This window comes from Camelus dromedarius, chromosome 15 (assembly GCF_036321535.1).
Source record: "Camelus dromedarius isolate mCamDro1 chromosome 15, mCamDro1.pat, whole genome shotgun sequence".
In the NCBI taxonomy this organism is placed as follows: Eukaryota; Metazoa; Chordata; class Mammalia; order Artiodactyla; family Camelidae; genus Camelus; species Camelus dromedarius.
The window spans coordinates 40,439,064-40,460,456 of NC_087450.1; the positions used below are offsets into that span (position 1 = coordinate 40,439,064).

The window sequence follows — 21,393 nt, forward strand, 5'->3', positions numbered from 1 at the left end:
AACCAAAGTCTAATCCCAGAACAAGGCCCTTACGCTCTTCAATTCTTTGAGGAAGGTGCAGAAGAAAAGTCTGAAGCTAGCAGAGGTTAGTTCATGAGGTTTAAGAAAAGAAGTCATTTCTATAAGATAAAAGTGAAAGATGAAGTGCAGTAGAAGTAGCAGCAAGTTATCCAGAAGATCTAGGTAAGGTAATTCACAAAGGTAGCTACCATAACATTTTCAACGTAGAGGAAACAGCCTTCTATTAGAAGAAGGTGCCATGTAGGTCTTTTATAGCTAGAGAGAAGTCAAGGCCCAGCTTTAAAGTTTCAGAGGACAGGCTGACTCTCTTGTTAGTGGCTCATGTAGCTGGTGACTTTAAGATGAAGTCAGTGCTCATTTACCATTCTGAAACTCCTAGGTCCCCTAAGTATTTTGGTAAATTTACTCTTCCTATGCTCTATCAGTGGAATGACAAAGCCTGGAGGATAGTACATCTATTTACAACATGGTTTACTGAATATTTTAAGCCCACTGTTGAGACCTACTGCTCAAAAAAAAAAAAAAAGATTTCTTTTAAAATATTACTGTTCATTGACAATGCATCTGGTTATCCAGGAGCTCTGAAGGAAATTTATGAGATTCATGTTGTTTTTTCATACCTGCTAACACAGCCTCCATTCTGCAGCCCATGGATCAAGGAGTAATTTGGACTTTCAGGTCTTTTTATTTTAAAAATACATTTTGTAAGGTTATAGCTGCCTTCGTGAGTCCTCTCATGGATCTGGGCAGGGTACATTTAAAATGTTCTGGAAAAAATTCACCACTCTAGATGCTATGAAGAACATTTGTGATTCATGGGAAGAGGTCAAAATATCAACATGAACAGGAGTTTGGAAGAAGTTGATTTGAACTCTCATGAACGATTTTGAAGGGTTTAAGGCTTCAGTGGAGGAAGTAATTGCAGATGTAGTGGAAATAGCAAGAGAACTAGAAGTGAAAAATTAGATGTTATTGAATTGTTACAAGCCCATGATAAAACTTAAATAGATGAGAAGTTGCTTCTTACGGATGAGCAAAGAAAGTAGTTTCTTGGGATGCAATCTACTCCTGGTAAAGATGCTGTGAAAGTTGTCAAAATGACAACAAAAGATTTAGAATATTACATAAACTTAGTTAATAAAACAGTAGCAGGGTTTGAGAGGGTTGACTCCAGTTTTTGAAAGAAGTTCTACTGTGGATAAAATGCTATCAAACAGCATTGCATGCTACACAGAGAAATCATTCATGAAAGGAAGATTTAATCCATGCTGCAAACTTTGTTAGTCTTATTTTAAGAAATTGCCACAGGCACCCTAACCTTCAGCAACCACCACCCTGATCAGTCAGCAGCCAGCAAAAACAAGGCAAGACCCTCCACTAGCAAAAAGACTCACTGAATGCTCAGATGATGGTTAGCATTTTTTTAGCAATAAAGTATTTTTAATTAAGGTATGTACTTTTTATGCATAATGCTATCACACACTTTAATAGACTACACTATAGTGTAAACATAATTTTTATATATACTGGGAAACCAAAAATTCGTGTGACTCTCTTTATTGTAATGTTCAGTTTATTGCTGTGGTCTGAAACCAAACCTGCGACACCTCCAAGGTACACCTCTAAGAGTATTTGAGATCCTACAAGATTAGTTTTACATGCTAAAACTAATGTTTTAGGGGAAGTACTGTTTTCACTGTGCAAACTATAAAGGTGGGGGGGAAGTACTGTTTTCACTGTGCAAACTATAAAGGACTTTATTTAGTAGCATATACAAACTTTAATTTCATGAGCAACATGAGCAAATCTATTTTGTCTTTCTTATTGTCTCCTTGTTGGAGAGTCATTCTAAAAGCAAATTCATTAAAACTGGAAAATGCTGCCATTTTTTTCAGACTCTTCTAATTGAGAGGGAAAAGTATTTATTTTAGGTGCTTGTTAAGTCAACTTTTAGAAACCAATATTCAAGTTTATACCTACTTATTTGCCATTATAAAAATTACTCTTCTATGGGTTCTATGGGTTTTATAGATAACTTTCTTAAGAATCTCAGCGGCATAAAATTTTAATTACTACATAATTCAAAGCTTCGCCTATAATAATCTTTAAGGTTATGACATAAAAAGATGTTCCTCTGAAAACTGAAATCAATTTTCATTTCAATTTTCCCCTCTATATATTTTTTTCACAAGTATAAAATATGATTTTTTTTCTTTACTCTTTTCAAGACTATCTGGAAAGTCTGGTCTTTAAGATCATTCATGATTTCTAGTTGAACACCTTCTATACAGAAAAATCATCATAACTGATGGAATTTAGACAACTCTAAGTGTTAGAAAACTCTTTCTTATACTGATCCAAGGCAAAAACCAGGGCTCCCTAGCTCCTATATCAGTGTTCTTTTCATTCTATTAAATTCAGCTTGAGTGAAACCTTTGGATATCCAGGCTACAATACAAATATAAACAATTTCAAAACAAATTGCAAAAGATTCCTAGTAGATCCTATACAAATGATAACAATATTGACATTTATTTATTTATTTATTATTGAAGTGTAGTCAGTTCACAATGTTGTGTCAATTTCTGGTGTACAGCATTATGTTTCAGTCATACAGATACATACATATATCATTTTCATATTTTTTCATTATAGGTTATTACAAGATATTTAATGCAGTTCCCTGTGCTATACAGAAACATGTTGCTTATCTACTTTATATGTTAGAATCTGCAAATCTTGAACTCCCAATTTATCCCTTTCCACCCCCTTTCATCCCCTGATAACCATAAGTGTATTTTCTATGTCTGTGAGTCTGTTTCTGTTTTGTAAAAAGGTTCATTTCTGTCTTTTTTATTTAGATTCCACATATAAGTGATATCATATAGTATTTTTCTATTTCTGGCTGGCTTACTTCACTTAGAATGAAAATCTCCAGGTCCATCCATATTGCTGCAAGTGGCATTATTTTATTCTTTTTTATGGCTGAGTAGTAGTTCATTATGTAAATATACCACAGCCTCTTAATCCAGCCATCTGTCTATGGACATTTAGGTTGCTGCATAATGGCTGCATCAAACTACATTCCCACCAACAGTGTAGGAGGGTTCCCTTTTCTCCATACCCTCTCCAGCATTTATTATTTCTGGACTTTTATATGATGGCCATTCTGACTGGTGTGAGGTGATACCTCATTGTAGTTTTGATTTGAATTCTCTGATAATTAGCAATATTGAGCATTTTTTTCATGTGCCTATTGGCTATTAGTATGTCTTCATTGGAGAATTGCTTATTTAGGTCTTCTGCCCATTTTTGTATTAGGTTGTTTGTTTTTTTCTTCTTAAGTTGTATCAGCTGTTTATATATTCTGGAAACTAAGCCTTTGTCAGTCTCATCATTTGCAAATATTTTCTCCCATTCTGTAGGTTGTCTTTTTGTTTTGCTTATGGTTTCCTTTGCTGTGCAAAAGATTATGTTTAAGTCATTCCCATTCATTTATTTTTGCTTTTATTACCTGGGTAGACTGCCCTAGGAGAACATTGCTAAGATTTATGTCAGAAACTGTTTTGCCTATGTTTTATTCTAGGAGGTTTATTCTTGTCTTATGTTTAATCCTTTAAGCCATTTTGAGTTTATTTTTGTGTATGGTGTGAGGGAGTATTCTAACTTCATTGATTTACATCTGGCTGTCCAGTATTCTGAACACTACTTGCTGAAGAGAGTGTTTTCCCCATTGTATAGTCTTGCCTCCTTTGTAAAAGATTAATTGACCATTGGCGTGTGGGTTTATTTTGGGGCTCTCTATTCTGTTCCATTGGTCCATATATCTGTTTTTGTGCCAATACCACACTTTTGATTACTGTAGCTCTGCAGCAATATTTACTTTTAAAAGCATTGTTTTTATTGCAGCAAAAATCCATTATAGAATTTTTTTAATGGAGTTATTGGGAATTGAACCCAGGACCTTGTACATGCTAAGCACAACACTAGAATTATTTAAAATAATAACTTAAAAACCTTTCTGTTGGCTACCTCCATTTAATCTAATGATTTGCATTGGATAGAGATAATAAATTTAGGGGAGTCATCACTTGTTCATACACTAATAATATGGGTTATAACATACATTGAAAAGTGAGTAAAATATGAAACTTTTTTCCCCAAATTGATTTTGCATTATGAATTATTCTTCGGCACCTTCAAAAACCCTATGAGAATAATTATTCCATTTTTATTGTAAGGTTATTATGTATAATATATACAAGTGTAAACAAATTCAACTAGCTAGATCCTCCTATCTTCTCACATCCTATTTACAAATCCTTATTTGAATAGTCAAATAAAAAGAAATATGGATTTAAAGATATCTCATTCTCAAAATCCAGGTCCTTATTGGTCTTACCATTTCTGACAGACCATTAAGCCAACCAGCTTCAGGGTCCTCAACTGCAAAATGGGAGTAATACTTACACAGCCTTATGATTGCATAAAATAATACGGATCAAGGAAGTAATACCATACCAGGCACACACAAGGTATATAATAAATGTTAATACCTTCTCCAGATAGTGTAAAACAAGGAACTTTAAAAGGTACTATTAAAGATGGGTAGCATTAATCCATTAGACGTGAAAATTCTTGAGAACTTTAAAATAAAATCTACAGGTACCAATATGAACTATTTAATTAAATGCTTGCACAATTCAACATTATGCCAATTTAGTTAAATATAATTTTCTAAACATGCCATCACTTTGAAAACAATTTTTCTCAATTTTCAACAGTTTCTAAGCACAGATCCAACAAGCTACTGCCAAGAACCCACAACCCAAAGAGAACCAAATGTCACACCCAGCCAATTAATGCCAAAGCAATACCAATGCAACAAAAAAGTTTATTTGCTCTTTAAACTGCATAGATTTAAATATACTCTATTTGATGTTGCTATGGAGTGAAAACCTCCTCTTACCCCTCCAACTTAAAATAAGATGCTTAGTGTCTTGGAAGGGCTTAAAAAGTCAGGTAAAGAATGCAGAGGAGGGAATGAAACAACTTTCTGAAGACATCCCTGTCAAGGGAAAGTTGACTCCTCCCTAACCCTGAAATACAGCCACTGAAATCACAGGGAAATCCAAAGGCATGTTATCTGCCATTCTCGGCACTTGGCCGATCTACGTCTGTCCTAAGGAATTAGATCCGAGGTAGGAATTTTCCCTTTCTCCATGACCCACAGCTAAGGTTAAAACGCACCGGCAGCCTGCAGACACCCACTCGGCTGACTGCCTGGGATCCAGAGACTCCGTTTCACAGCCAACACCCACCCCAAGTCTTGAGGCACTCCCTCCTCAAGCTCCTCCCCCGCCCGCCTCGCCCCAAGATTCGCACATGCGTACATCCAATTAGGAGAAGTTAGCGCTCTCTCAGCCTCGCCTGGTCCCCACGCCCAGCTGCCACGCAGCCAGTCCTCCTGCCCTTCTTGGGGCCGCTGGCTTCACTATTCAATAATACGCATGTGCAAACGGTGTCGCTTGCTATCCTTTGGCCGGCCGGGGCGGGGCGGCAGGCGGGACCAAGGGTCTTGCGCACGCTCGGGACATGCGCAGTGCAGGGGCTGAGGCGCCAGCTGTCGATTTGGAAGTTCCGGGGAGGCGGCGCATGCGTGAGTGTACGCGTTGCCGGCGAAGAGGGGAGCCTGACGACTCGGAAATTTGAATACCACAGTAGCATGGAGTGTGACCTCATGGAGACTGACATCTTGGAGTCGTTGGAAGATCTAGGGTAAGACTGCCAGGGCACGGGTCTCCTAAATCCCACACTGCTGGCCCCTCGGGAACTCCTCCTTCGCCTCAGTGGGAGACACCTGCCTCTCCACGCCGCACCCCGTGGCTCCTGGCTGTCGCCTCCCTGTGGCTCTGGGACCCCAATGCCACGTCCACTGCCTGCCCTGCCGGGTCGGGCCCCTCCACCTGCGAGGCCCCTAGGCCTGCCCTGTGCTCCCTGCAGCCGAGTTACCCGCAGCGTTTGTCAGTCATGCGTGTCATTGTCTGGGCTCTGGTTCTCGCCACCCCCCCTCCCCGAGCTTCTCTCCTTGCTCCCATCCTTCTGCCCTACCCCCTCACTCTGGAGGTTGCCAGAGATGATTCTCTGTTTTCCCATTTGCCATCCAAACTTCCTGCTCCTGTGTTGAGCCCCTACTCCTACCCCACCCCACTTCTCTGAAAAAATCTTTGCCCAGTCATGTCTGCATGCACCCAGGCTTCCCTAAGCCACATGTCTGTGCGCTGCATCTATTCCGCCAGCCAGCTCACTGGGGCACCTAACCTGTCACCCTCTTCATGGGAACCCTGGAAGTTTTCCTTGACTCTAACACTGTCCTTCATTGAACCACTGTTAGCCCCTTACCTTTAGGGACATCTTAACCCACCAAGTCCCTGCTTATTTGTTGTGCAGTTTGTCTCTCTTCCTGATAGTTACCCAGCCATTCATCAGTATCTACAAGCTGGAAGTAGGACTTCTTATCTCACTGGGTCACCCAGATCATTGTACTCTATTAAAACTTGAGAACTTAGAATTTCTTGGGCTAAATGTGGTTCCAGAAACGAATTGTGTAATTAAATATTTGCCTACAGGCTTAAAAAAATACAGATTTAGGTAACTTTATACAGTAACAAGTCCCTTATCAAAACCTTCCCATAGATTTTCCCGTAGCATGGACACCTTTAGGATAAACCTTTCTTTTTTAGGAGAAAGGACACTGTGAGGGTTCGCAAAAGTCTTACATTTAAGTAACTTGTCCTGGTAGAATTTTTTTAGGAAAGGAAGTGGTAGTTTATATATATATATATAATTTTTTTTTGGTCAACGTTATTATTGTTCTTTTCTTTGGAACTTGCTCTGAATTTTCATGAATATCCCAGACTTTAGTTGGCTTATTTCTTTGATTAGAGCCTAAATAAAAGTCACATTTCAGCAAGATGGTGTCTATTTGGTGGACCTCTTAGACTAAATTGCTAAATTTCACCCATGAAACCATTCATTCAGTAAACATTTTTGAGGAACGCTTGACCTATTGACAGTGTTGATCTGAGCCCTTAAGGGTACGGATTGTAGTGGAAGAGAAGTTCACACTGAGAATATGCTGTGAGGCAACTGAGGAGGGCCAGGGAAAGGAAAAGAAATGGGGGGAAAAAACTGGGAAAGCAAACAACTTCTAAGCTTCTTCGAAGTGACACTTGGAAGATTAGTGCTGAAGGAGATGTAGGATGAGAGGATGGAGGTAAACCTTATTTAAATGTAGTCACTCTGCATGGATAGAGATTTAACCTTAACAACTGGTGATGGATGCCGTTTCTTCCCGTTATTGTTCTTTTACCCTCTTTTAGCTGTGTTTTTCTTCTTTTGGTACTATAAAATTCATTGTTACCATAATAACTCTAATTAAATAAATAATTGAGATGTGTTGTACTGTCAACCAACAGATTTTCTGAAAACTTTAAAGTTTAACTAGTAACTGCTTAGTTTGGTGGCATTCAGTAACTCAAGTTTAGCCTTAATTGATTGACATGTACATTTCAAGGATTTACTGAGAAATAAAAATAAATGACCTTTGTTTATCTCTAACCTGACACATAGGAATTCAGTAAATACTTGTAGAATAAAATAATATGGTTTAAATGTGTAACACAAGAAGAAATTTCTAAGCCTAGTTTGTTTATTCCAGTGTCTAATAATATGTGGTTTTGAATCCAGAATGCCAGGCTATAAATAATCTCATTTTTTGTATAAGATTTTTCCATCCCATTCAACATATAAACATATAATTGTGTTTTTAAAAGATTAGTAACTTTTTTATCAATATTTCATTATAAGAAGATAAAATAACCTGAAGAATATGTATTTTAAAAGTGCTTTGAGAATGATAAAATCTTTAATTTTAGCTATATTCTAGATTGAAGTTTGTTATTACGATTGTCTTTTATGAACGTTTGAACGTTTGATAATTTTTTTTAATTACACTTGAATCACAAAGGATTGGCATTGAGTTGTACCAGTTCACCCAAACATCAACCTGCCAGCAATTATTAAATTAATTTTGACATTTCTCTGGTACTAGTATGTCTTACTAATCTTTACTGTCATTAAATACAGAAAAAGAAAATAAATAAATAATTCTAAAGTTTTTGCTTTTAAAGAAAGTCATTAAAAACCTAATCTAATTGATTTTTGGAAAAAAATTCTGGAAAAGATAGCCTAAGTTTTATTTCTGAAGTAGTAAACTATAATTGCTGTCACTTTTATAAGTCTAGTTTTACCATTCAATTCAGTTAAAGTAAGGAAGTAAGTCTTTGTACAATGAAAGCTCTCAGTAAATGTACAGAGTTTGACATAATTTAATAGTATATATGATTCTATTCAATATTCACATTTATTTTGAAGGGATTAGCTTATTTTCCTTTTTTGGGGGATTAGCTTATTTTTTAATGGTTTAGTATAGTCCTAAATTTTATTTGTATTTGCAGGTTTAGAGATTGGCCATTGTAACTTATCTTTGTTAAACTATTGCTTAATTATACAAATAATACGTAAATATATTGTATCTGTAATATATTAGATGTGATTTTATATTTTTCTGAAGTGTAATTTCTTACTCACCAGTTACAAGGGTCCATTGTTAGAAGATGGCGCTCTGTCTCAGGCAGTCTCTGCTGGAGCCAATTCCCCTGAGTTTACCAAACTCTGTGCTTGGTTGGTGTCTGAATTAAGAGTGCTCTGTAAACTAGAGGAAAATGTGCAAGCAACTAACAGTAAGTAAACATTCAGTTTTAGGTGCAAAATATAAAAATAAAGTTTGTATTGTAAAGTGAACATTATCAGTACTACAGCTGAAATTTCAAGTTCTTCGTAAATGTAAAACAAAAAATTTGTAAAGAAACCAAATTCTTTTTTGCCTTCCCTTCTTTTTAGAGATAAGTTGATTCCGAAGTTGAAAAGCCAGAATATAGTTGTACAACTATGAAAAAGTGGTGGATGTTAGAAAGACCCTATTACTGAGATACAAAAAAAATGGAGGAGACAAATATATCTGAACTTTCCATTCTTTGTAAAAATTGTGAGATCTTAAATTCGTGGCTAGAACTAGAAATTGGGATACTTTTCTCCTAGGACTACAAAATTCCAGAAGTATATATAGCATTAAATTAAATGCATTATAATTCTGTTATGCGTGGGGAGAAAGAATACTTTATTAAGAAGCTTTCTGTGTTATAAGAATATATAACTAGATACATCACAACCAGTTCCAGCACCATCAGATTTATGGTGTTGAGGGCTGTGTTGTATTTGCCTTTTTTTAAAAATCTGCTTTAGCACTAGTTTTGATGCTGCAAAAGGTACTAAACCCTGGAAACTGACACTCCACCACCTGGTTCCCTCCTATCATAGGTAAACCCATAATAGAAGACAAAGAATAATTTCTACCTGCTAACCCACCTTTATTAAGGAGAGTATAGTGTAACAGTAATAGCAGCAGCTTACTCTTACTGAACACTAGCCATGTTCTAAGAACTTTACCTGTGTTAACCTCAGGGCAACCCTAGGAGGCAGCTTTTATTACTAATATACATTAAACAAGGAAAGGTCAAGTACTTTGCCTGAGGTCACAATCAGTAAGTGATACAGCCCTGATTCAATCTCCAACAGTCAAGTATGGGAGCCAGTGGTCTTCACACTGCCTCTTGACCTAACATTTCAGAGATTGTGGTGCCTTTGAAAACACCTATACTAGATGGTAACTTTATAATCTGGAGCCCTTTTGTTTGAATGGTAACATCTTATAGAAGTCAATATGAAACAGGTGAAAGTGTGGTTCTAGTTGAAGTTGAGAAGGAGTACTTTGAGCACCACAAGTCTCTCCTCCCCAGCTGCCTCTAATGGAGTTCTTTGACACCCTGGAATTCACAGACACAGCTTGCAAAACGTTGGTAATACAAGTCTTCCCATTTTATAAATGAGAAAATGAACTCAAGTCGAGTGACTCTCTCAAGTTTGCTAATTAAATCTTACCCCTCTGTTATATTGGATAGAGAACCATCAAAATAGTAAGGAAGAAAGAGCATTGCTTTTCCTTGATTCACCCAAGGAACTCTGTACTGACATGTTATAGGAATCAGAACTACAAATCATGTTTGTGATCTTCAAATGTCATCCAACAGAGTTTTAGGCACAAATGAGACAACTGGGGATTAGTACAATAATTAAACTTCTCTTTGTGGTTTTGTGGTTCACAGGGGAAGGAAATCAGTGAGGGCAGCAGGACTTCGGGAAGATTTCATCAAGGTGTAGGACCACTGGGCTTTGATGGATAGGTAGGGTTTGATAGATGGGGAGAGAGTAGAGGGCATATGAATCACAGGGAGTAACTTAAGTGAAGGCATGGAAGTAGAAATGAGACTGAGCATTTCTGGGACAGTATGAGGAGACCAACCTGGCACAAGTAGAGGGAATATTTGTGGAGACTGAAGGGAATTACTACAAACATGTAGTAGGAACTACTACCTAACACTGTATTGTGAAGGGCAAAGCAGAGAGGCTGTGAAGAATCTTTAAAGGCAGACATAAAAAAGTTAGATTACATGAGGCAGAAATTAGGAAGCCATTAAAGATTCTCAAATAAGGCAACAACCTAATGAAAACTGTTGAAAGAAAATTGGCAGTGGTGTGAGAAAGGATGAATTAGGAGGAAGGAACTTGTGTTAGGAAAATACTATGAAAATTTTCAACTTATATATAATTATTATGCTAATGGAGAAAACAGTAATTTTTATATTAAATAAAATTATTTTAATTCTTAAAAGGTCCAAGTGAAGCTGAAGAATTCCAGCTTGAGGTGAGTGGGCTACTGGGGGAGATGAACTGTCCATATCTTTCACTGACATCTGGGGATGTGACCAAGCGCCTTCTCATTCAGAAGAACTGCCTCCTTTTGCTCAGTAAGTTCATGGCTATGAGAATGTAGCTACTCTCTTCTACTTATATTTTCCACGACTAATAAAATGGGTTTTATTGTTTTGCTTCATTATGGACTTATTAATTCAGAAGACAATTTAAAGAAAACTTTGTTAAATTTCTAACTTAGAAGCTAATGGTGGGTCCATGCAGTGGTAGCAGTGTTGTTTTGTAATTGCTACTCTTTTATCCATTTAAGTTCAGTGTAGTGCTCAGCCTGCTGTGTTTCACCTAACGTGACCAAAGGTAGTGCTGGAGGGTTGTCCAAGTGTGTGGTCATCAAACCTTAGCGTTCTAGACCAGAAGTACATTTTAAAATAAATTAGGAAGATAGTGTGGGAATAATGAAGATTTTTTTAAAAAGTTAATTTATTTGAGGACAGTAATCATTCATTAGGCACAGTAAATGGTAAATGTAATTATTTAAAGTATTTTGTCTTGTTCCTGTTTCTTTGTGGCTGGGTAATTGGGGATTTTGGTTTTTTTATGTAAACATGTCAGATTACAATGTAGACATTTCTGGAATACTGTTTGGATTGTTCCTGTACTTAGTGATCATTTGAAAAGTAAATTTTTATGAAAAGTTCTTTCCTTCCATTTTTTTTTTAATATACTAACTACTGTTTCTCTCTTCAACCTGAAAAACAGTAAGTAGACTCAAAAGTTTTATTGCCTTAGATCAGCTCTCCAATAAACACCACCAGTAGTCTTAAACTCAGAATTTTTGTAGTATTCTGAGATACATTTAGATTAAGTTTTGGTTAACTGAATATTATAGTTCTTATTATGACAAACACAATTCAGAGGATCTTTTAAATGTTTGTCTTTACAGCTGAACTCTGGCTTCTGAAAAATGATACAACACCAATTTTGAAGGTTCAGTTAAAGAAGTTGTTCATAGCCATTATACTTAGGAATTAGGTTATTCTGAAATCACTTTCTTCCCCTTTGTCAAATGATTATTACTGGGTGGGGGCTGAGGTAAGGGAGGGGGGAATAGATACATAATGTTAGCTCTTGCTTTAGATGTTGATATTGCTGCATATAATTCTTATGCATGTATTCATTATCCTTCAAATTGTATAATTTCTGTAACTGACTCAGCCGCAGTATACTCACTGAATCTTCCTTGTAGCACTGCTTATCCTTACCAATACCTAATATTTGGCACTTAGAATATGTTATCTTACGTAGGAAGACAACAGCTGTGTGGAAAGCTTAGTAATGACCCTGAATGGCGAATTCTTCCAAAGACCTCAGAGTTTGGTCTTTTTAGTGCTGATGCTTATAAAAACCACTTGGAATATAAATCTTTATAAAATGCCTTTAGCGCTTTCCTGTTTCTTAAGCAGACTGCACTGAACATTATTATTTTGGACTCAGGGTCATAATTATAAACTGTATTTTAATTTGCTGTCACCTCAGACACTCTTCAAGAACATACAACTCTGCTCCTCAACTAAATGACTAAATCAACTAAACTTATTCGGCTCTTGGAGATCTTCACACATGCATACACCCTGCTGCCTTCCCTCCTCTTTATCTGTGCTTCTGCTGTTTCCTCTTTCTAAAATAGTCCCCTCAGTTTGTATCCTCTCTCATGCTAGTATGTTTTTATGTACATATACTCATTCTCTATTCGCTCTGTATAGAAAGTCTCATCTCTCCAAGTATCAATTGTCACATCTTGATGCTATAATTTTACTTACTTCTAGCACCCTTACCTTAACTGATTTGAATCTTTTAATACATTCTGTTCTGAGGGGGAAAATAAACCAACCTCATTAGAATATTTAGTGAAGTAGAATAGTCTATTCTCTAATAGTTTGTAGTGGCTGAAAAACTCTCATGTGTCAGGATAAGAACTGTTTTGGCTGTTCATTGGCCTTTCTGGTTGTCAGTTTATTTCCCTTAGGTTAAATAAGTCAGGGTTTTTTTTTAATGCATATATTTTTTATTCCTAACTAGATTGTCAGTAGATATAATCTTTTTTGTTTGTTGTATATTATATCTCCAGTGTCTTTCCTAGTACTTTGAATATATCAGTTACAATTAATGTTTTTTGATGGTAATTGTATTGGTGAACTAATACTGTGAATGTCTGAGTTATGTTGTCCCAAATTTAGAGACCAGTTTATTAAATCATGTAGTATGTGATTTTCTTGAACAAGGGTTGGGAAACTTTTTCTTAAAGGGTCAGATAGTCAATATTTTCAGCTTCATAAGCCATAAGGTCTCTGTCACAACTACTTAACTCTGCTGTTGTAGCATGTAAACAGCCACGGATGACATGTAAATGAATCAGAGTGTGACAGGGTTCCAATAATAGCTTATTTGCAAAAACAGTGATTATTTTCATGACAGTGGAGTTTTACTGTTTTGATCTTTAACTCATACAGTTTGCTATATGGAACACATTAAGATTTTGTCAAATCCATTTAGCATGACCTGACCTTTTCAGAAACTTAGCTGTGTTTATTCTAGAATAGGAGTTGGCAGCTTGTCAGAAATGATCTGCTAAAATTATGACCCCTGTACTTCTCACATTACACCTTGGGTGTAGGAAGTGAGATATTAAAGCTGATTGTTCTTTTATACTTAAAATAGGGCTTAAAAGCCCAGAAAACGTCTTTTTTCAAAATTCTCTTCCTAATGTCAAAAACTTTGCACGTTGTCACGTAACCTGAAATCCTGAGATCCAAATGATTATAAACATCTTTTATAAAAATGTCCTTGCGGAGGTTAAAGGAATAAGATTGACTATTTATACCTTAAACTGAATTACCTGAAGCAGATTGCAGCCCTCGTTACACCTGGCTGAAATCAGTACACAAGGGGATGTTATTGATATGAAAGAAGTCCGCCAAGAAATGATTAGAAAGTTTTTGGGGTTTTTTTCCCCCTCCTAGGGGTGGGGTGAATGAGGAATGTAGGAGGAAAGGAAATAGTGAGAAGAATACAGATGGAAAAGCCTTTTCTGTTTACAGCCAGTGGGTGACATTAGGCTACTGGAGACCATGAAAAAGGAATGTTTGAGAATTTAGTACCTTCCCCCTTCTCTTGTAAGTGAAGCTTTGACTATTTAAAAATGTTCTTTCACTCCAGCCCTCAACTGACTACCTAAGTATTGGAAGGTAAGAGGGCAAAATGGTTAAATCACTGGTACGTGTGAGTTGTGAGAAGTAAAAAATTAAATAAATAACCTTTTTAACTATTGCTGAAAATTTGCCACCTGCTGCCTTTTGCAAATTTGTTAAGAGATGCCAACCCCTGTTCTGGAGGCTCCTTAATAGTGAAATGCAAGAATCCAGATTTTTAGATGTGATCTACCTTGATCCCTTGGTTTCAGGAAAGAATCACTTTTAAGTCAAACTTTAAACATATATTGGTTAAATACTGAATTATAGAACTAGTTTATATATTATGTCATTTGCAGGTAAAAATGGTTTTCCTTTCTTGTTTTTATCCATTCTTGCAGCTTTAAAAGTTACATATCATTAGGCCTATAGAGTTGTGACTCCAGACTTATGACTATTAACTGTAGCTGTATCTCATTTTGAAATCTTATTTTGTTTACTTCAGCATACCTCATCTCAGAACTAGAAGCTGCCAGAATGCTCTGTGTGAATACTCCTCCAAAAAAAGCTCAAGAAGGAGGCGGTAGTGAGGTCTTTCAAGAGTTGAAAGGCATATGTATTGCTCTAGGAATGTCCAAACCTCCAGCCAATATAACTATGTTCCAATTCTTCAGCGGGATTGAAAAAAAAGTAAGACCTTTAGTACCAAATTGTGGTATATTAAAGGCATAGTCCTACAATTGTTTGAAATAAAGCAAGTTATTTTCTCTTAATGGGAACCTAATGTGCATATTATTAAGTGGTTGTTTCTGAGTTTGGGGTTTTAAATCCTAGATACCTTAAAGAGAAATTGGTATTTTTACTAATTTTTTTTTTAACATTTTAGCATGTTTCTTTTTCAGAAAAGAAACTACATTTTGATTTATAAACTGAAATAAGCTAGATATAATGTAAAAAAATAAGGACTTAAGTCCTTTTAAAAATTATTTTATCATTGAAATTTGATGCAATTAATTTTAAAGTCTTTATCATTAAATGTTACCACTATTCTCCCCATTGACTGGACAGAAAAGGATGTTAATGTTTTGTAATTTTAATCCAGTCACTTACATGTTTCAATTGGCAAACTAAATATGTTGACTGCTAATATAATCTAGTATGTGAAAATAAGTCACAGTTATTTTTATACCACATGTTATCAACAATTAAGGTTTTTTACATAATTGATTAGGAACAAGGAATTTTCATGAAAAATTAATGAAAAGAAGAGAATGATATCTGTTATAGCAGAGTCATTCTCTATATGCATATCTGCTGGACTCTTAAGAATTGGTACATTCCCATTGCGGGGTAGATGGACGTCATGATGCACAAATTTGGCTGAACTCTACAGGGGAGCAGCAATGTATCCATAGTCCATATTTTTCTGTGTGTTCATTCATTCATTCAGCAAATACACATTGAGTGCCCACTGTTGTCAGGCACTGTTCTAGGTGCAGTGAAGGACTCATGCTTCATAGGCACATGAGGAGTGGGACAAGTGAGTGTCTTTATCATGTGGGTCCTGTACATTTCAAAACATCCTCCACCTTTGCCTCTGTCAGGAATCTTCTTTTGATGGCAGGATATGATGGGAATTGGGAAGATGAGGAGGATGTGTTTTACTTTTAGATTTGTTTATTCATTCATTTATTTTTTGTGTCAGTTAAAGGAAACATTAGCAAAAGTTCCACCTAATCATGTGGGAAAGCCTTTATTGAAGAAGCCAATGGGACCGGCCCACTGGGTGAGTAGTGATCATCCTGAGTAAACTTTGTAAGGAACCATCTACCTATCTCAGGATATTTATGTTTGTGCTTTTCAATTTATATTTTCTAATATGTGGTTTCCTAGGTGGACATCCTTAGAATCATATTTGTAAATCTTAAGATTTATCCAGAATAATTTTATTTGTGTAAGATTGGAAACATTTATTTCATAATTTATAAATATTTCACACAGCTGATTAAAATAAATTGAAGTTCAGTATGATGCATGTTTCTAATTGCCAAATGGGTTGCCTTCAGGCCAAAAACTTCACTGGGCTGAGCTTTACACAGTAAATTATGGGAAAGCTAAATGAGAGTTTTGTACTTTACATGTTCTTTATTATGTTTTAAGACAAGGTTGTTATGCCTATTGTTTCACTTTTTTATTATATTTATTAAATAACCTAATTTATTTTGTGGTAAGTGCTGGGGATTCAGTTATGAATGAAACAGATACAGTTTCTGCCCTTTTGGAGTGGAGGGTCAAACAGATTTAAATTCTAACTGGTCTTTTTTATTTTGTTTCAGGAAAAGATAGAAGCAATTAACCAAGCTGTAGCCAATGAATATGAAGTTCGGAGAAAGCTGCTAATAAAACGTTTGGATGTCACTGTCCAGTCTTTTGGCTGGTCTGACAGAGCTAAGGTACACATTAAATAATTTAAAAGAGCAGTGTATTTATAGACATGATCCTTAAACTTCCTAGCACAGTTTAGGTACAGTAGAGACTGTAAGAGAAATACATTGGAGGTACACATAGGAATTTTTCTTTAGTGAGTTACTGAGTGGCAATTCTTTCAGCCATTTAGCACTAATGAAAACATTTTTCAACTTTTAAATATTTTTCAATGAAGCTGTATGTTATAAGCCCTACTGGAAGTACCCATATGTGAGAAAAGGAGAGAGTATCTGAAAATTACTAAAAATGATGAATTTTAAATTATTTGTTTACTATACGTTAAGCTAACAGTTTAATTTGTTAATTAAATAAATTAATTATATTAGAAATACTGGATTTAGTAAGACCAAATATTATGATCCATTTATAGAAAATTGAGGAATCTGGTAAGACTTCATTTTATTTCAGCTCAAATGAGATAATCCAGGTAAAGGCTTGGTCATTTCAACAGGTGCTTATTAAATATCTACTATATCATCAGTAAGTGGGGATTAATTGGCACAATTGATTAATTTGACTTTTCTTGGAACCCTGAAATGGTACTAATTCTTGAATTTATGTGGAGGTCGGTCTAGATATGTTAACATTAGATATTCTTTTAATAGTAACTTCATTTTTTGAAAGTAGATTTTCCTCAGAATTTTAGTTAATTGACTGAGAAATAGTTCAACTATCTTTCTAATATGTTAGTTTCACCTAAAATCTTTAAACCATACCATAGTCCTGTTTGACTACTAATTGATCGAGTAGATAATTTATTGAGTTGTAATATTTTACTGTTGGGAAGGAGTCTTAGAGGTCAGTCTTAACTTCCCTAAAAAATTTTGCACCTAAAAAAATGGAGACCCAGATAAATGGAAGTCTTTGCCTAAGATCTCACAGTAACATGAGGAGTAAATTGTTCTCTTCTTGGACTGTTGTTGAGGAAATAGCAGTCTTTTCTTAAATTGTTTTTGAAAAAAAACAATCGTTTCACTCTTGGCATAGTACACATATTTCAAAAACAGTAATCTGCACCTCTCAGCTAGAAAAGCATGTAGTGATTGATGGATGTGCATTGACCCCAAGGCATTAACACTGTGGATCTGGTCTTGACATTGCCATTAATGGACTTCACTTCTGAGGTCCTGATGCAGTATGTCTGAGCTTGTGTTTACTCTCCTCATTTTTGACATCTTTAAAATTTCATGTTCAATCTAGGTGATATTTAAGATCCTTTGGAACTATAATACACAATGATTCTACAAAATAGATTAACATATTGGAGCTGATAAGAAAGGACTACGAATTACTTAACTTGCACAAGTTTATTTTTTGTTTCATTTAATGGAATTTATGTAGTGATATCTCACTTTCAAACTTCATTTCAAATCACTGTATAGAAATTACTTCAATACGCACAACATGAACTTTTGTTTCATATAAGGAGATTTACGTACTTACATCTCACTTTGAAATTGCATTTTAAATCAGTTTTATTTGAAACATATATGAAACTATTTTCTCTGATGTCTTTGTTTCTATTCATCAAACATTGAACATTTATTGTAGGTACAAAAGTGACTGAAAGAAAAAGAAATATAAGACATTCAGGAAACATTCCTCAGACAAGCCATGGAATGGCAATCTCTTTAGTCTTTTAATCATTAAAGAAGATTTTTAAAAATAAAAAGTCACTGATCATCCCATTGTCTTAACCACAATACTTATTTTCATTTTTAGTATTATCTTTCTTACTTTGTCCACGTATACAATCATAGTAAACATACCTTTTTACATCCTGTTTTTTCAGATAATACAATTTAAACATTTATCATCAGTATTTGAGTACCTGCATATAACTGACAGACTAAAAACAAATATTTTTTGTTCTTTCTATTCTCCTGGGTATTGTAGTTATAACTGTTGCTTCTAAAATTTAGTAGCTAAGAGTTTGTTAATCATTTCCCCAAATTTAGGTTACTTTAATTTGCATTTATTGATTCCTGTCTGGAAAACATGTTTTATATTTATTAGAACTTTATTTTCTCTTGTCTGAACTTCTTTATATCCTTTGTTCTTTCATCTTTTGTGGTCTTATGTTTAAAATGCATTAAATTTACTTCTACTAAATGGTTAAAGTAGACTCTTTTTTCCTATTTATTATTTATAACAGAGGAAAGTACTATGTGGGGAGTCATTTTTGCAAAAATATCATGTTGACAATGTAGTTCAGATTAGTCACAGCTAACTTTTTTTATCTCACAGTAAGCAGGTGGGAAAATTAAAAAGCAAAATTGTTGAAATGGATTTACATTCTTATATTTAAATAGATAAAATGAAGATGTTTGATCTGAGACCAATGGTACGGGGAATGTTTTTAGTCCCGCAGTCTTAAAGGGAAGCCCCTCTATCCTCCTCCCCTACTCCCAACATACAGCTGTATCAGCAAGTCTGACAGCTGTGCTCTTAAGGTAATAATTGACTAGATAGGAGCAGTGGTGAGTATGTAACTTTTTCTCTCATCTGGAGCCTAGTAGATATTCTCATCAGACATTTTGGAAATCCTTAACTTACTGTTTCTATGTCATCTTGAAAATTGATATTCTTTGAACATTTTCTTTCGACAGAGTCAGACAGAAAAATTAGCGAAGGTTTACCAGCCGAAACGCTCAGTCTTATCTCCCAAAAGTACTATTTCTGTTGCACACCTTTTGGCCGCAAGACAAGACTTGTCAAAGATTTTAAGGACAAGCAGCGGCTCCATAAGAGAAAAGACTGCCTGTGCCATCAATAAGGTGATTGGAGTACCTTTAATTTTCTTTCAGATACATTTATTTTTGTTTATAAAGTGAAATAATTTAAAATGTCTTTCTTATCCCATAGGTATTGATGGGCAGAGTGCCTGACAGAGGAGGTAGACCCAATGAAATTGAACCTCCACCCCCAGAGATGCCACCATGGCAGAAAAGGCAAGATGGCCCCCAGCAGCAAGCAGGAGGCCGAGGAGGAGGGAGAGGTGGTTATGAACATTCCTCATATGGAGGACGAGGAGGTCATGAACAAGGAGGAGGGAGAGGTGGACGCGGTGGCTATGACCATGGTGGCCGAGGGGGAGGAAGAGGAAATAAGCATCAAGGAGGCTGGACAGATGGAGGGAGTGGAGGAGGAGGTGGCTACCAAGATGGTGGTTATCGAGATGCGGGTTTCCAGCCAGGTGGCTATCACGGTGGCCACAGTGGTGGCTATCAAGGTGGTGGTTATAGTGGTGGCTTCCAAGCGTCTACATATACTGGAAGTGGATACCAGGGTGGTGGATATCAGCAGGACAATAGATACCAAGATGGTGGGCACCACAGTGATCGAGGCAGTGGTCGTGGAGGGAGAGGTGGTCGCGGAGGCCGAGGGGGTCGTGCAGGTCAGGGAGGAGGTTGGGGAGGAAGAGGGAGCCAGAATTATCACCAGGGGGGACAGTTTGAACAGCACTTCCAGCATGGGGGTTATCAGTATAATCATTCTGGATTTGGACAGGGAAGACATTATACTAGTTGAGGCTACAGAACCTTACATTTTGCTAGAGCTCAAGTAATAGAAATTTAGTTTCAGAATCCTGAATCCAGCATTGATTTTGAATTAATGTGAGACCACAGGTGGCAGGCAGATTCCTGCTTGGTGTAAGCATTTGTAGGTCTTCATTCAATACTGTTCTTTTTTTTTTTTTTTTAATGGACTTACATAATGCTGTTTATTTGAGAAACACATACAGTATCTCTCCTTTGTATGAAGAATTTCTTGAAAGGTAATTAAAATTGCCTTTAAATGACCAGCAGACTAATTCCACAGTCAGGACATGCATACTCTTTTGAAGAAATTACTTGAATAAGTAGTTTTCATGTTTTCAATATGCGGTTTTGAAAAATGAGGATTCTCCTAGACCTTTTTAGACTTACAACTAGGAAACCCTCCTCATATTAACAATCCGTTTTAATGTGTTTTCCTTAAAGTATTCTAATGCCTGTTTTCCAAGCACAGTTCTGCCCTGATTGGCTTTTTATTCAGAGAGGTTGTGCAACATTTGCTTCATGATAGAACATTTAAGTCAGTTCCTATTAAATGAGCTCTTCTGCAGATAACACATTCAGTAGCCTTATCCTTTCGATGGAACACTGTACCATATGCTCAACTCTGAAAACCTTGAACGTGGCCAAAATCCATAAAGATTATAAAAAGCAAACTAAGTTATGAACCTATAGTACATGTAGGCATTTAGTTAAGTATAATAATTCAAACTGACCTGCATCCATTCAAAACAAGTTCCTCTTTCAACCTTCTTTTTACTTGAAATCTGCTAGAAGAAACAGCAAACTGAAATTTGTTTTATGCACGAGTTAATACCACTGGTTCAGCAAATACAAGTTAGTTTGCTTTGGACAGGAGACCTTTTTTGTAATGGAAGAAATGCACTACCAAGTAAGAGGACAGATTTTTGCTTAGAGCAGGAGGCCCTTTATTATTGCTGCAGAAAACAAAAGCCTGGCTGAGTTGATGTTTGACACTCTCCTTTACTGAAATCTACATGACGCTTCTTGCTGGGTTTTTGTACACGTATATATTGTCAAGCTGTGAAAGAAAATGGCTGGAGGTGTGCTTTGTGTGAAAGGTGAGCAATAAAGTATCTCTATGTTCTTTCTTTGGTTTGAGTTTTCTTTTAGCCACTTTTTTAAGACTTATGCTGGGCACTTGTTTCAGGCTTATGAACTAAGTAAGGCCTTTGTTTCCCAAAGATTCTCAAGTGTTTCCTTGAAACAATTTGTAGTGAAAGATA

General features: G+C 36.0%; 1 protein-coding gene across 1 annotated transcript; it reads left to right on the forward strand.

Annotated features, from left to right (window-relative positions):
• Positions 1-5,631: 5,631 nt before the first annotated feature.
• On the forward strand, positions 5,632-21,258 carry FAM98A (family with sequence similarity 98 member A). The gene is made up of 8 exons (XM_010987683.3): positions 5,632-5,799; positions 8,677-8,825; positions 10,875-11,009; positions 14,608-14,792; positions 15,808-15,888; positions 16,439-16,555; positions 19,199-19,366; positions 19,455-21,258. The coding sequence occupies exons 1-8, from the start codon at positions 5,747-5,749 to the stop codon at positions 20,118-20,120; spliced, it is 1,554 nt and encodes a 517-aa protein (XP_010985985.1). The 5' UTR covers positions 5,632-5,746; the 3' UTR covers positions 20,121-21,258.
• The last annotated feature ends 135 nt before the right edge of the window (positions 21,259-21,393 follow it).

Coding starts and splice junctions, on each gene's coding strand:
- FAM98A (XM_010987683.3), top strand. CDS start 5,747: ATGGAGTGTGACCTCATGGAGACTGACATCTTGGAGTCGTTGGAAGAT. Junction 8,826..10,874: donor AAATGTGCAAGCAACTAACA/GTAAGTAAACAT, acceptor AATTCTTAAAAG/GTCCAAGTGAAGCTGAAGAA. Junction 19,367..19,454: donor CTGCCTGTGCCATCAATAAG/GTGATTGGAGTA, acceptor CTTATCCCATAG/GTATTGATGGGCAGAGTGCC.